At 40.7% G+C, this 16,451-nt stretch overlaps 1 protein-coding gene across 2 annotated transcripts in view; it reads right to left on the bottom strand.

Moving 5' to 3' along the window:
* The window catches only part of tesk1b (testis associated actin remodelling kinase 1b), a 45,701-nt gene extending 35,201 nt beyond the window's left edge, over window positions 1–10,500 (bottom strand). Inside the window, exons 1-2 of one of the 2 annotated variants that reach the window (XM_049567518.1) lie at window positions 10,480–10,500; window positions 305–1,040 (exon numbers count right to left, since the gene is read on the bottom strand). In XM_049567518.1, coding sequence (XP_049423475.1) covers window positions 305–499 — 195 coding nt within the window. In that variant the 5' untranslated portion in view covers window positions 500–1,040; window positions 10,480–10,500. Of the gene's footprint in view, window positions 1–304; window positions 1,041–1,803; window positions 2,023–10,479 lie in introns of those variants that run through there. The other variant, XM_049567517.1, reaches the window with a different exon arrangement.
* Between the last annotated feature and the right edge of the window lie 5,951 nt (window positions 10,501–16,451).

Raw genomic sequence — 16,451 nt, 5'->3', positions numbered from 1 at the left:
AGTCTCCTCCTGTAATTATTCAGCATCATGTGTTTGGTTCAGGATGCACTGGTTGCCATAGATACCACTTCTTTCATAGATAATGAGTGAGTTAACAGGAAGTCAACAACTCACTCAGAGCTGTCAGAAAAGTTCAGCTCAGTTCACACTCTTGTCTGATCACCTTAAATGATCCAACACAGACATAAACTTTGATTTTGTGTAACCATGGAGACCTGGAGGATGTCAGCATTAAATATTCAGCCTGTCCTAACTTGCACCAAGAGAAGAGTCATTAAACATCACTGATGACGCAAACACTCACCTTGAACACCTCAGAGAAGAACCCCGCGCCGATCTTCTCCCGGTTGAAGTCATCTAGGCGGGCCAGGCTGGACACGGCGCTGCGCAGGGCCCGGTAGGAGGACGGTCTGATCCGGTTGGGTCCGTGGACGCTGTGCATGGGCGGCTCTGCCTCTCCCTCCTGCTCCGGCTCGACCCTCTCCGTCTCCATCTCCATCTCGGACGCCCCGGGAGGAGAAGGAGGAGGAGGACGTGGGGACGTGTGCGTAGTTGAAAATCCAGCCCGACTAACTGTTTACATTTCCCATGTCCGCTACAAGGCCACACGGCGCAGCGCTCTCCGGATGGCAGGAATGAGAAACTCTCAGCGGGGGAAACCAAACGTCGCAGCTGTGGTCAGCGACCGGTTGGGCCTAATTCCTCTGTCAAATTCCTGCACACGTCCCGAACAGGCTTGCGTCTGTCTGTGTCTAACAAACTACGCAGCTGCAGCGTTGCATCCTGCAGAGTCAGTGCGCAGTTTGGGTGAAGTCCCTCATGGCGTGCAGCAGGGGAGGCTGTGCCGTTTTCTAAACTGCGCAGGCTGCTCGTGCTCCTGCTGCTGCTGCTGTCTTGGCAGCGGCGTCTCTGTCTCCGTTTCCTTAACTCTGCTCCTCCTGCAGTGGAAAAGGCCGGGGCTCCCCTCTTGGATCCACCAATTGAATGCCGGGTTTCCAGTGCGCACAGAGCGGCCTCAGTGACGCTGCAGCCTATTAAAACTGAAGAGGGAGAGTGGAGAGGGGGGCGGAAACAGGGGCGTTAATTCACTAAATCATAAAGTGTGTGCATCTGATGTGACAACTCCTGCTCACACTGACTGAACTAAAGAGTTATTTACAACATCACAATCTAATCAGCGTGCCGAATTACTATCTGACGCACAATGCTTCGGCGCATGATTAAGCTTGTGTGCAGCCCTCAAAATGTGTTTTATCTGCATTACCATGAAGGCAAACACGCTAAAAATCGGTCTCATGATTAAAATCAATGATAACATTAAAAGGAAAAACAAACCCAGCAGAGAGCTGCTCGAGTGTGTTTGACATGTTATCTGCTCTCTGGTGATAGCAGCCGTGGATGCAGCAAGATATCGCCCCTCATTGTTACTGCCTGCACTTTGCACACACAAAACTGATCCAATCACCCGTGCAGTATTCATGCATGCACTAATGGTGGCTCGGGCACACTCAGGGGACTGTGCGCTGCGTGCATGCCGCCTGCAGGAGCCTCCTGATGCTCTGCAGGAACCTGCGTGACGCCGCGGAGCTCCCCACAGCCTGACTGCGGCTTGTAAATTATGGATGCCAAACTGAGCCGAGTTTGTGAGCTCGTCTGTCACGAACTCTAGTCTACCCCCTCTCCGGATACACTAACACGCATTTTAAGCTTCACGATTCACAACTAAAAAACGCTGACGCACAACAGCGCCGAAAGGAAACTGCAGGAGGACGCGTGCTCGGCTGAGAGGAGGACCTGACTTACCTGGCCTGCTCCTGAACACACAACCTCCACACGCGCCTCCGTTGAGCCCAGATCAGCCGCAGCGTCCGGTTACTGGAGCTTTATTTTACTAATTAATCATCTGTGTGTGTCGCATTCACACACACAAACTCTCTCTCTCACACACACACACTCACACGGGGCTCAGTGGTTTCGGTTTACGTGCCCGCTGCCCGCCTCGCTGTACGTTTGGCTGCATGAAGGAAGGGGAGCGGTGACTTTTGCTGTGCTTTATTGGAGGCGGCGAGGCAGGGCGGGTCCATACGTCATCAACGCAAAACAGCACCTGAGGGGGCGTTTGATCCGACCCAGTTCTCACCTATAGGCTCTAGGTCTCATTATCCATATCAGTGCGAGCTACAACATGTATTTAACTCGAACAGCGACATTTTTGTGCCACAGAAAATCAAAGTTAACAGCACTGAGAGCACTGATACAGATGTTATCAGTAGGGGAGGCTGGGGACGGTTGCAACAGCTCTCTCCAGTGTTCTTTTTTGTCTGTGCAGGTGGGTGGGTTGGGGATGGGTTATTCTCAAGAGTTTTTTAAGAGTGTCTTGTTTCTATTCACACATGTTGTATAAGCATAATACGCTCAAAATATATGTGATTATATTATAATAATAAATATATTTATATAAGCTAAGCTAAATTATACAACGTAAAACGCCATAGGCTTGTGCTAATAACGCTAGCATGTTGTAGTTGTTTGGAAAACATGTTTAGTATAAGACAGTTGTTTTGTCGGTGAACCTTGGGAGTTAGCCTGGAAATCGAGACTCAAATCCATAAAAATTTTGAGTCTGGTCGTCACCGATACACCCTTCCTACCCAAGCAGCGGCACTAACTGAGGCACATTAAATGCTGCCACATACAATTGGATAGCAAAATGGCCAATGAGAGCAAAAAACAAGGTGATGTATTCATTGCAGTAAGCCCCATTTGTTTGCCGACCAGTAAGGCTAACTGATATAATAGGCGTTTGCCGTATCCTGTCGGCAAAACGGCAAAAACGTCCTTCCTGGAAGCAAAGGCTTCTAGGGCAGTCTTCTGTTCCTCTCTCAAGGAAAAAGATAAGTGTAGTTGGCTTAGCGTTTCTTCCGAAGCTAAATTGAAAGGACGAGGTCCTTAGGCAGCTGCCATCTTGGCTGTTTATTTTTCGACTCCTACAGCACAGCGCTGTCTTCATCATATTACGCCCACCCAGAGCCCGCCTCTGTCAGAAAGATTGATGTGATTGGTCCAATTTGCGATTCAACAGGCTCTGCGCGTCGGGGCCAGATCCCCGTGCAGTGCAAATTTGAACTTGCTTGGGGCGGGGCATCTGGATTTCCAGGTTAATTGTGAGTTGTAATGGAACGAAATTTTGTAACGTTACCTTTGTTAAATGTCCCTGGCTTCATATGAAGGCCAAAACACACCGGTGGTGTCATATGACGGCGGCGTCATATGACGGCGGCGCCCCCAACACACACAAAAAGCGTCGCGCTGCGGGGCATCAACCGGATTTCTATTGCACACTCCAGTCTGCTAGGCTGGGAAGTACAAAATAGCGCTTTTTCAAGGGCGGCAACGCTGGAAAAATAGGACAATAGTGTAAAGTGCCACGGCATGTCGATGCACGTCGAGCTGCCGCCGGTGTGGGTTTGTAAGTGGAAAATAATGGGGGCGGCTGTTTTGACGCGCGTCGTACGGCACCGGTGTGTTTTGGCCTTAACAAGGGGAAAAGTCCGCTAGCTGCTAGGCTAATTTACTCAATGTAAAATGCCATAGGCTTGTGCTAATAACGTTATCATGTTGTATTTGTGGGGAAAATGTGTCCAGATAAAGACAAGTGTTTGTCTGGGAATGCTGTGAGTTATAGTGAAGCTGATTTGTGTACTTGTGTTTGAAATTGTCTCTATTAAGCCATGTTTAATGTGTGTTTAATGTGTGTTTAATGTGTGTTTTGAATCAACTAAACAGCACTTCATAGAAACCCTGCCACCAACTAGTGTTTTGGAGGTGTAACTGCAGAGTGACACAGACACAGAGGTATAAATGCTCACAACAGGGTACGCCATGTGCATAGGACTACAGCATAGGGTCTGCATAGAGCTGACGCACAAGTGTAAATCCCGCTTTAGTTTCATTTTCACTAATGATGGCAGTAGGAGCACGGTAAGCTCAGCCCTCGTTTACCAACTGGGGGCATAAAGTAAATGCATAAAGTATGTCCGAGCCTTTAAGCAATCTGAGCATAGATATATATGCAACCTGTGAAGGGGGTCACAAGCCAAAGAGGTATGATACCAGTTACTAAATGATGTCTTGCAAATAAAAGCAGTCTGCCTAAACTGGTATTTATCAAATGAATTTAAAGACTGAGACCAAAAACACAATTAAAGGCTCCAAACGACCCACCTGACTGTCTATAAACCTGCTGAATAAACTCTTTCCAGTTGAAATACTGTAAATTAGTCCAGTGGGAAACATTTGTGAAGTTATTAAATAAGTGCATAACAAATAAATGCCATGTCCACGTGGGATGTGTTGGCTGGAATCAGTCCAAATTGTCCTGTGAGAGAGAATGAATTATTAATCGCAATTACAGAGACACTAAGTTAAAATGAAGCCCTTTTAATGGCCTCAATTAATTTTATGTGTGAATTTATGAAGCTGCAGATATAATATTATGAACAGAACAGTTTTCAAAACCCTGAGTCACACCAGGAAGCAAGTTAGAATAAGCAACAAGATCAATAAGACTCAAGTAAAATCAGGTTAAGCTCTCAGACGAAAGTTTTGTTTGAGGACAGATTTAAAAGACGATACAGATTCAGATGTGGATATGAACTCTCTTTACACCTTATTGTGAACACTGCGTGGGGAACCCAAAAGGTGCTGGATGCCAAAGAGCCATAAAAAAGAGTGTCGTACAGCGTGAAGCCATCTCACACCTCACAGCCACATACTCGCACACCGTTAACACATTCAGCTGCAGAGGTGTGTGATGAGGTTTATGTCTCCCTTTGCTGAACAGACCTGCGGTCTCTCGCTGCATTATTTATCCATCATTTTATTGGCTCTGTCCTAAAGCCTGAGGAAAAACACTAAAGTCACACTGTCGTCTCTGATAATAATATGTACTATTTATTATTTAGTGCTGCTGATCACTTATTCATCACGCTGACTGTTATATCTGTTTTGAGTCCAAGTTGGGCTTCAGTGAGCGTGTGTGTGGGGATTATGTGCAGGCATTCATGCATGTGTGTGTGTGTAGGTGTGTGACAGGAGATTATGGTGACTCGTTGACCTTTCAGACCAGACTCAGGGTTAATTTGTCACCCTACAGGGGTTATACATTCTCGGGCAGAGATTTTCTTCTGATAACTTTTAGTTGTTTTTATTGACTTACCACTCAAATCACTAACTGTGTGTGTGTGAAGAGCAAACAACGAGACAATCTCATCAAACGCCTCGAACTTTATGGCGAACGCTTAACAATGGTTAGTAGATAGGACTCCTTACTATGACGTGGATATCTTAATTAGATTTTTTTGTGTTTTACCTTTTTATTCACTTGTATTTGCATCTTGAAGGATACAATCAAATATGTAGGTTAATAAATAACATTTTATTTTGTTAGCTTATCCAAAAAGTGATGAGATGACCTAATGCGAGCTGACAAGAATGCACATCAGGCACACAACACTCTGTGTGAAGCAAGGTGTAAAGCAAGACAGGTATGAAATAGTTTTTAGGGAGTCCCAGTTTGATATACCCAAATCTCTGACTGAACTGTCTGCGTCGAGTTGCATTGTGGGTAATGCAGGCGTCAGGTTTTGATAAGGCAGAAGAACGGGTGGATTAGACACACTCAGACAATGTTACAGGAGTGAGATGCTAAGATGATGAGGTAGGCTTTTAATGTCACTGACTGTGTGTCTCTATCTTTATCAATGGTCAGTTAAAACACCAGGGATAATAATGAGACTAACTGATTCGTTGTCAATAAACCAAACCAAAAACCCCCACAGAAACCAAGTCACATCACTGAAAGACCCAAATCAATATCTGATTTAAACAGTCCGGTGTTAGTCCCCTACTAACACACTCAGTATTTATCTAAAAGTCGTTATATGTGCTGCAAAACCCTCTATCACTTATTGTTTATTTTTTGATTGATTTTAAGCCCAGTCTTAAAATCAATGTGAGTCCATCTTTCTTCTGGTCTCATGAGGCACAAAAATGTATTTTAATGAGGCTGGCTCTCATTCAGATCCCCTGCTGAAAAGTTTTAACAACACCCATCAGGAAGGAAATCAATAGCACGCTCCTGCTGCATCTAACACCTGAGCTGTTCAGATCCCCTTCACAAGACAGATCAGTCCCTCCAGAGCACAATGGAAAATACTGGACCAAAACTGATCCACAAGCTGTTAGTTACAGTCACTTAGAGGAAGCTCACCCACAAAAATATATCCCTACTTTCACATAAAGAAATGTTTCCTGTTTACTTTATATTTTTAGTTAGTTATTTTCTACGCAGAAAGATGCTTGTACCTCCCAAAAAAAGGCATCTGTACAGGCTCTGGTAGGACCCCTGCTCTCCCATGCAACCCAATCACAAGAACAAAATGTTTGCATTGTACGTTTCTGCAAATCACTGGTACGTTACATTTGTACTTCATTTCGTATTGGATAAGTTGAAGCTTTACATTTCTTAACAATGCTGTGATGAAGGTTTGTTTTGGCTTAAAACACTGACGTTTGGTGGCACAAAAGCTGCTGGAAAAGCAGGAAGAGGTCGGAAAAAATTTGCGGGTTCAGTGACTCAAATGCAGCAGGGAAATGTCATGTTGTGTCGCTGAAAAACACCCAAGTACCAGGACTAAAATACCCCGCCTGATGTGTCGGTAAGAAATATCAAGGTTCAGTGGCTCAAACGTTGCTGGAAAAGCAGGGATGGGTCAAAGAAAAACACCCATGTATCACTGCTCAAACGTCACTAGGAAATGCCAGAGTGTTTTGGTGGAAAAACACCCAGGTTTGACGGCACAAACGCAGCTAGCAAAAGCCAAGACATTTCAGGAAAAAAGAGGCATAAATGCTGCTGGGAAATGTCACCAAAACACCCCAGTCCCATGGCTAAAAACCTGTGTGATGTGTCGGTACAAAACACCAAGGTTCAGTGGCTAAAACGTTGCTGGAAAAGCAAGGAATGGTCGGTGAAAAATACTCATATACAGGGTGTCGGTAAAATACACCCAGGTTTTATGTCACGAATTCGACTAGAAAAAGCTGAGATGTGTCAGTTAAAAACACTCAGCTTTGGCGGCTCAAATGCTGCTGAAAAAGCAGGGATGAATCAGTGAAAAACACCCAGGTACCACTGCTCAAACGCTGCCGGGAAACACCAGTGTTTTGGTGAAAAACACAAAGGTTTGATGCACAAACACAGCTAAAAAAGCCAATACATGTCCGTAAAAAACATTGAGGTTTGGTGGCCCAAATTCTGCTGGAAAAGGAGGGACAAATCGGTGAAAAACACCCAGGTACTGTGGCTCAAACGGTGCTCGAAAAGCAGGGACGGGTTGATGAAAAACACCCAGGTACCACTGCTCAAACGCTGCTGGGAAACACCACGATGTATCAGTAAAGAACGCTGAGGTTTGGTGGCTCAAACGCTGCTGAAAAATACGAATGGAGGGTTGCCAAAAAAGAACAGATGTTGTTTGTTGGTCTTGAACTGTTGTCTGCAGCTTGGCAGTCGCCTTGCCCAGTGCCACACCATCCACCACCCCCTTCACCTTGTGATAACAAAAATCAGCTCATATACTACATCACTTCAGAAATATTGATTTTATACATATGAGGTGTTTAAATGAAGCATATCAGTGGTTTGCAGAAATGTCTAATTCCAGCATGTCTTCTAACGACTGTGTAAGCTCTCAGTCCAGTGTACAGTGTAAATAAAACATGAAGCCTCTCCTGCATCTGAAATTCCAATTTCCACCTATACATCCAGGTCTGGGCAGTAAAATCTATACCCCGAGCCTGCTGTGTCTCCCATCTGACCGTTTGGAGGCGGCCCCTCGTTAAGACTCATCTGTGGGTGCTAACGACCACGCTCTCCTCCTGCCTGGCCCTTACAGGCAGCCAGGCGGGGGGGCCAGGGGCCTTTATAATTGGTTTTTCGAGGACACCAGCTGTTTCATGTGCCCGCGTGCCGGTCCCCAAAGGAGCAGAGGGGTGAAGGGGGGTGAGGGAGAGGAGTAGCCACATGGCCCGTCTCCACATCCCCACCCTGTCTCCTCGACCTCCACCCCCTCCCAGGCCGGATGAAACACTACTGCTGAGTAGACAAATAGACAAGTGGAGGTGCTGCTGCATTATACAGTATATGCTTTTGTTTATAGTTTGTTTTAAAGCTGGGCATAATAGGCCCCAGTTTTATAATAACATTTCCTCATAAATACACTTTTGTTTCGTTGTGACTTTTGTTTAGATTTCGTGTCAATTTAAAGGCAGTTTTCATGTACTCTCAAACAGCAGATGGGAGCAAACCTTCATTACAGAGTGCTGCAGATATTCTAAAATTTTACACAAACGTCCTGCAGTTTTTGCCCTCACTATTTGAGTTAATTATGCAGTTTATCAGTTGTTCTCTACTGTTATTATTATGCATCGAATATAATATGACATGTCCATAAAATATGTTCGTTTGTTAGTAGAGGTTGGGGGGAAAAATCGATACAGCATAGTATCGCGATATGTTTGTATCGATACACAGACTACAAGTACTGATTTTTTTATTATATATATTATGAATATTACAAATACATACTAAACTTTTTATAGCATACTAGAATAATAAAATCAACATATTTTTCTGTCTGCTGCAATAAAAATGATTTAAGGGGCTGAACAGGCTCAAAACTTTCTTATCTTATTAGATTAAACAGATGCTGACACAGTTGAAAAAAGTAATAAATCGCAGTATATTCACAATATTCGGCATATTGCAAAACATTTAAAATCGCAGTAATATTGTATTGTGACTTACGTTTTTTTAAGATTGTTTGGCTTTTTTGCCTTTATCAGATAGGACAGTCTTACCATGAAAGTGGGAAAGAGAGGGAGGATGACATGTAGCAAAGAGCTGCAGGCTGCAGTTGAGCCCATGGTCGCTGAGGCAAAGACATTGCCTTCGTATATGGGAGGCCTGCTCTACACACTAAGCAAACAGGCACTCTGTAATAATATCGTATCGTGGGGCCTCTGGTGATTCCCACCCCTATCAGTTAGGGGTCATCAGTCTCCTTAATGATAGAAAAGAGGTCCCTTAAGAGAAAAGGTTGGGAACCACTGGCCTAACGTTAACTTTTCTGGTGATTGCGTTTGCGATGCAAAAATCATAAATGTGGTGACTGTTCATGAGGATTATCTTGCTGAACAAAATGTGTAAGTATCATAAACTTTTGTTCTCTGCAGAGTTGGAAATTGAAAATCCCACTGACTTATTGACAAGGGAACCAGGGTGACTTTAACACCTGGGGTTGGCCTACAAAAAAAACGCCATCCCTGCAGCAAATAACCAAAAAACAAGACCAAACAACAGCAAAGTATAAACTGGGATATTTTGTGGGGACAATCCTGTGAAGCTTTCCCTGCGTCTTTCACCCTGTGAATGATCATCTGGGTGAAACACTGAACACTTTCAATTCTAAGTAATGAAAATGGTCACTTAGGCACACAAACAACCACAAAGACACAAACACACAGTTGGATTTTAACCTCCAGGGACAGACAAATCAGCCTGCACTGGTCTCCAGGGCGAAGCTGAGGTGCTGGAAAGTGGATCAGAGCAAAGTGCTGCTTCATCCACAGGGAACGAGTGAAGTAAATTACTGGATCCAGAGGGGGGGTTTGTGTCTTTTGACTCATTGGGAAAATTAAATGCCTGGATAACACTTTGATCCATTTGGCTGTCAGTGTTTCAAGGACTTTAGACAGTTTTTTCTACAATGTGCGAGTCAAAAGCTGTAGGTGGATGGTATGTGGCGTATATGCCGTGACAACAGTGGCAGGAAAGAAGGTGGAAATCAATACAAAAGAGCCTGAGGCCATCCTCTGTTGTTCACTGACCCCGTATCATTTTACCCTGAAGGCCTGCATTCACAAAGGCTTTACGGTTCCCATACAACACGCCACAGCACATGCTAAAGTCACAATGTAATCTCTAAATAATGGGCAATTAAGTGCAGTTACATTTGCTTTATGCACTTTCTCAGACAGATGAATTTCTCCTGCAGCTTCACACAGGGATATAAACTGTGCAGATGGTGTGTTATCCCTCCTGTCTCTACATGCCCGGTACTTCTCTGAGCCTCTGGTTTCACCTTACAGGTAGGGAATGTTTTTCTACACTCGGTTGGGACTGTGATATGTTTGTGTGATGTTTTTGGACTGGGCGTATCCCCTCAAGGTGTATTTATCTTATGATTCTGTGACCGTCGCTTCATTTAGTCAACAGTAAATGCAGTTTATTTGCTAAAGATAAAGTACTGCCTCTCAGCGACTGTGTCAGTGTGTTAACAGGTTGTAGGTCTGTGTGCAAAAGGTTGCAGAAAAACAGCAACTTCCTTCAGTTGACAGAATTTAAAGTGAACTCACCTCGTTCTGGCTGAAGCTTCCTGATGCTGAGCATCAGCTCTTCATCTCAAAACAGGACGTGAAAATGAGGTCCCTCCTGAAAAACGAGGATCAATATGTAACTCAGCAGGGTGTTGCTGCCATTATGTGGAGATTATTGATTTCACTATTCTTTTATTCACACCGTCGAGCCCTAATGTGAAGTATTCAGCTAATATGAGAAATGCATAGATACCCCTCTCATCAGAAAAAATAAAATAAATCAGATTACATTTGACTCAACATATATTGTGAGGATACTCTGTAATGCAGCATTTATACATCTGCATCGAATCAACGCCGTACCTATGGCGTAGGCTTTGCGTCGATGCAGAGCCGACTGACGTGCAACTCGCGGCTGACGCAGACCTCCTGTCTATTTTTGTAAGCTGAAACCATTTCCCTCGGTGAAAACGAAGCTTTTATTTACTTTAATTTCACAGACAAGAAACAATATCATGTAAAGACAATAAAGCCTCTGTACAAATCGCATTGTAAGAAGGAAGTGTGCATCTACTCATGGACAAGAGGCTCGAGCTTGTGACAGCGCAAGATGAGCTGTAACATTAGCTAGCTCAGTGGTGGGCTAGCAGTAGATGCACTCTTCCTTCTGCACAGTGATATGGTTGGTGGGTGTAGTTAGGTAGAGAGAAAATAGTTCCTACATGAAACTGCTCTCAACAAGGTCTGTGGATTATCTTGAGTAACCAGGTCATGATTTCTGCAAAGAGACATTGCTGTTGAGTTTTTTAAATGTATTTTTTGGTGCTTTGAGCACCACAAGCTGAGTGCCATCTAGTTCCATTATACTGGAGATAAGACAGACATCTCTACAGCTGATATCTCCAACACTCAGCAACTCAGAGCAAAACAATCTACACTGATAAATAATGCTACAGGTAATGTTGAAGAAGTTGTGCTAATTTGAGTCCTATTGTATTGCTACTGTGTGCTGTAGTGTAATTCATAATGTGATCACATGTTAGTGTGTCAGATCTGCAGTGTAACTCTGGCTGTCATATGTGTTGATGTGAAAAGTGTAAAATATTTTTTAATAAAATATAAATGAGCAGATTTACTCAAGAATTTGAATAAATGCACCCAGTTACATTCCACTGCTAATTTTAAATAAGAAACGATTTTTCAGATTACAGAACAACTGCAGGGAAAAGATACCAATGACATAAAAGGCTGAGAACATGCACCAAACAGATGTTATCAAGGCTGTTATCAGTGAAGTTTCACAAGCAGTTTTAGTCTTTAAATGACTGAATAGGATGATTTTGTGCAGAGTAATATGTGGCTCATGCAGTGTGTTGGTTGTGTTGTTGGTGCAGCATAACAGCAGCAGCAGCAGACAGTATGGATCCTCCACTAACCCACTGACCTGCATTGCAGAGACAGTTTTTTTCTCTTTGCTACGTGCTCTGTTTGTTCAATAACACATCAAAGTGGGAGCATCACATCCTTTAGCAATGCTGCCCTCTAGTGTTCACAGTCCGGTACTCCAGTGGAGCCTATTTGGTCTGAGTGCAACAAGAAACACTCCCCTCTGATGTTACTGTATCCTCCTGAGACCCCAGCTTCTGTTTGGTATGTGTTTTTAATTTCTCCCAGCTATGGTGTGTCATGCTGCAAATCAAGGCATGCTGTAGGATGTTGTGACCATTTTTTTCCTATATTGTGTTACCTACTCTAAGTGCCTAAGCAAATCCCCCCCTGGGAACAAATAAAGGGTTTTTTATTCACCAATTTTAGGTTCTGTATATACTACAGATTAGTAATACAGAATGCAGATTATGAGACAATGGGCCCCTGGTAACATGGAAATGGCCCCACCACCGCTCCTACATTCCTACATAGGAGCAGGACACTCAGAGTTTGTGCTGGTTTTGTTGTTTTTGTTGTCTTTATGCATCTTTTGTGGTTTTGTTTCCCTTTTGTAGTTATTTTTTGTCTCTTCACAGTTCTTTTGCATCCATTTGTGGTCAGTTTGATACTGTTCCTGGTTGGCACATTTTAATTTGAGTTACAGTTTGCAAGTGAAGGCCAAGAAGGGCCCCTTTGGGCACTTTTGCCCCCCATGGCCTGTGCCCAGTATGTCCATTCAGTAGTCCATCCATGATAGTACTGCATCATGTCATATCAGGATATCATGTTTATGTAAAAAGTAAAAAAAAAAACCTAGTAACTTTAACTGTCAAATTAATGTACAGAAAAGAGGGAAAAAGTACAATATTTCCCTGCAGTGTGTAATCGAGTGAAATATAAAGTGCGACTAAGTGTTCTCTGTTACTTTCCACTGCTGATTTAGACGATCAGAAGAAAAGAGGACTGCACAGTTTAATTAATATATTTAATTTTTTTTTTTTTTTTTTTGGGTGTCTACTCCAAGACAGCATTTATATTAAATATGTTGTGGGGTGGCCTTGTGATAAATCATATAATGTAGTAGTATAATAAATTGTTTTTTAAATTTTTATTTTTTTCTGGGGGTGTGGGACCCCCTGACAGATTGGTCCTCCCCCAGTGTTGACTCCATGGCTGCAGCCTCGGTTTAGTCACATATTTTGGGGGGTAGAGATGGGAGAACATTATATAACATGATTTTGTCAATGTTTTAAATTTAATTTCATTAACATAAGCAAAAAACCCTCTAATTCCATGTCTTACTGATAAAGGCTAAAGAACATTGGTGTTACCTTACCATATACAGGGTCTCTACATGTGTGAACAGGTCTGAAGCTCTTTCACTGTGCCTGTTTGTGCAGTGAGGTCAGTTCAGGTCTGTGTGAGACAAAAGTTAATTTTCTAACTGTGTATTTCCTGGTACATTGTTTAGTACCAAATGACTGACTTTGCTTGTTAATGATTTTGCACAATAGAGCTGCAGACACAATAAGACTTAATGTTAAATTCACGAAGGTTAAACTTTACCTTTGATTACCTCTGGAGGCCAATTTAGGTCATTGTCAAGCTAACCAAGATGAATTATGGATGTACAGCTGTTCCGGACATCATTTCAAAATAAAACGTCTCACTAGCACATGCAATTTTAGATCTAGATTTTAGCTGACAAAAAAAACAAAAAAAAACAACAACAAAAAAAAAACAGGCAAGTTATTAGAATGAGAAATGTGCTCTAAATGGTGACTTATTACCTCAGAATAATGACTTAGCATTTCAAAATAATGACTTCCTAGTTCAAAATAATGAAATAGTACCTCAACATAATTAATTAATATTTCAAAATTACCTTGTATCTCAAAATATTGACTCAACATAATGACTTAGTATCTTGAAATGACTTAGAATCTCAATATATTAAAGTAGTATTTCAAAATGTAACTCAGTACCTTAATATAATGACACAGGAACTCAAAATAATGAGTTAAACTTCAAAATTGTGTAATGACTGAGTATCTCAAAATTACCTTGTATCTCAAAAAATAAAAAAATGACTTAGTACCTCGAAATAACGACTAATTATCTCAAAATTAATAATTAGCAGGTCAAAATGACTCAGTACCTTAAAGTAATGAGTTAAACTTCAAAATAGCATAATCACTTAGTATCTCAAAACAATCTTGTATCTCAAAATATTGACTTAGTACCTCAAAATAACTACCTAGTATCTCTGAATAATGACTTAATATCCCAAAAACCCCTCAAAATAACGACTTTGTGAAAAATGAAAAATAGCGTAATGACTTAGGATGTCAAAATGACCTTGTATCTCAAATTATTGAATAGTATTTCAAAAAATAATGACTTAGTATCTCGAAATTATGAATTAGCATCTCAAAATGGCTTAGTAACAATTTAAACTTCAAAGTAGCATTATGACTTAGCATCTGAAAATGACCTAATATTTCAAAATATTGACTTAGTACCTCAAAATAACAACTTAGGATCACAGAATTATGACTTAGTACCTCAAGATAATGACATAGGAACTCAAAATATTGACTTAGTACCTCAAAATAATGACTTATCTCTGAATACTGATTAAGTACCTCAAGATGATGACATAGGAACTCAAAATATTGACTTAGTACCTCAAAATAACAACTTAGGATCACAGAATAATGACTTAGTACCTCAAAATAACGACTTAGCATCTCTGAATATTGACTAGGTACCTCAAGATAATGACATAGGAACTCAAAATAATGACTTTGTACCTCAACATAATGACTTAGTATCTCAAAATTATTACGACTTGGTATCTTTGAATAATAACTCAATATCCCAAAATAGCCTTATGATTTTGCATCTCAAAATTATGAATTATTACCTCCAAATAATGACCCAGCATCTCAAAATGACTTAGAATCTCAATAGGATGACTCAGTATTTCAAACTATTTATTTAGTACCTCAAAATAGTAAAAAAAAAAACAAAACACGTAGCTTAAAGAATAATGATTAGTACCTCAAGATAATGACATAGGAACTGAAAATAATGACTTAGTATAGCAAAATAATGATTTAGTAACGCTTGATAATCAATTAGTATCTCAAAAATAATGAGTATATCATGATTTAGTATCTAAAAAATTACTTTGTATTTGAAAATATTTAATAAGTACCACACACACACACAAAACTTATTACCTCAAAATAATGACTTAGTACCTCAAGATAATGACACAGGATGGAAAATAATGACTTAGTATAGCAAAATAATGACTTAGTACCTCAAGATAATGACATATGACTGAAAATAATGACTTAGTATCACAAAATAATGACTTTGTACCTCAAGATAATGACGTAGGACTGAAAATAATGGCTTAGTATCACAAAATAATGACTTTGTACCTCAAGAAAATGACACAGGACTGAACATAATGACTTAGTATCACAAAATAATGACTTAGTACCTCAAGATAATGACACAGGACTGAAAATAATGACTTAGTATCACAAAATAATGACTTAGCACCTCAAGATAGTGACACAGGATGGAAAATAATGGCTTAGTATCACAAAATAATGACTTAGTACCTCAAGATAATGACACAGGACTGAAAATAATGGCTTAGTATCACAAAATAATGACTTAGTACCTCAAGATAATGACACAGGACTGAAAATAATGACTTAGTATCACAAAATAATGACTTAGTACCTCAAGATAATGATGTAGGACTGAAAATAATGACTTAGTATCACAAAATAATGACTTTGTACCTCAAGATAATGACACAGGACTGAAAATAATGACTTAGTATCACAAAATAATGACTTAGTACCTCAAGATAATGACACAGGACTGAAAATAATGACTTAGTATCACAAAATAATGACTTAGTACCTCAAGATAATGACACAGGACTGAAAATAATGACTTAGTATCACAAAATAATGACTTAGTACCTCAAGATAATGACACAGGACTGAACATAATGACTTAGTATCACAAAATAATGACTTAGTACCTCAAGAAAATGACACAGGACTGGACATAATGACTTAGTATCACAAAATAATGACTTAGTACCTCAAGATAATGACACAGGACTGAAAATAATGACTTAGTATCACAAAATAATGACTTAGTACCTCAAGATAATGATGTAGGACTGAAAATAATGGCTTAGTATCACAAAATAATGACTTAGCACCTCAAGATAATGACACAGGACTGAAAATAATGGCTTGGTATCACAAAATAATGACTTAGTACCTCAAGATAATGATGTAGGACTGAAAATAATGGCTTAGTATCACAAAATAATGACTTAGTACCTCAAGATAATGATGTAGGACTGAAAATAATGGCTTAGTATCACAAAATAATGACTTAGTACCTCAAGATAATGACACATGAGCTTAAAATAATGACTTAGTATCACAAAATAATGACTTAGCACCTCAAGATAATGACATGATAGGACTGAAAATAATGGCTTAGTATCTAAAAAATTACTTTGTATTTGAAAATATTTA

This window comes from Epinephelus fuscoguttatus, linkage group LG23, assembly GCF_011397635.1.
Source record: "Epinephelus fuscoguttatus linkage group LG23, E.fuscoguttatus.final_Chr_v1".
Taxonomy (NCBI): Eukaryota; Metazoa; Chordata; class Actinopteri; order Perciformes; family Serranidae; genus Epinephelus; species Epinephelus fuscoguttatus.
The sequence above is the reverse complement of the archived record's forward strand: the minus strand, read 5'-3'. Positions and strand labels throughout refer to the sequence as shown.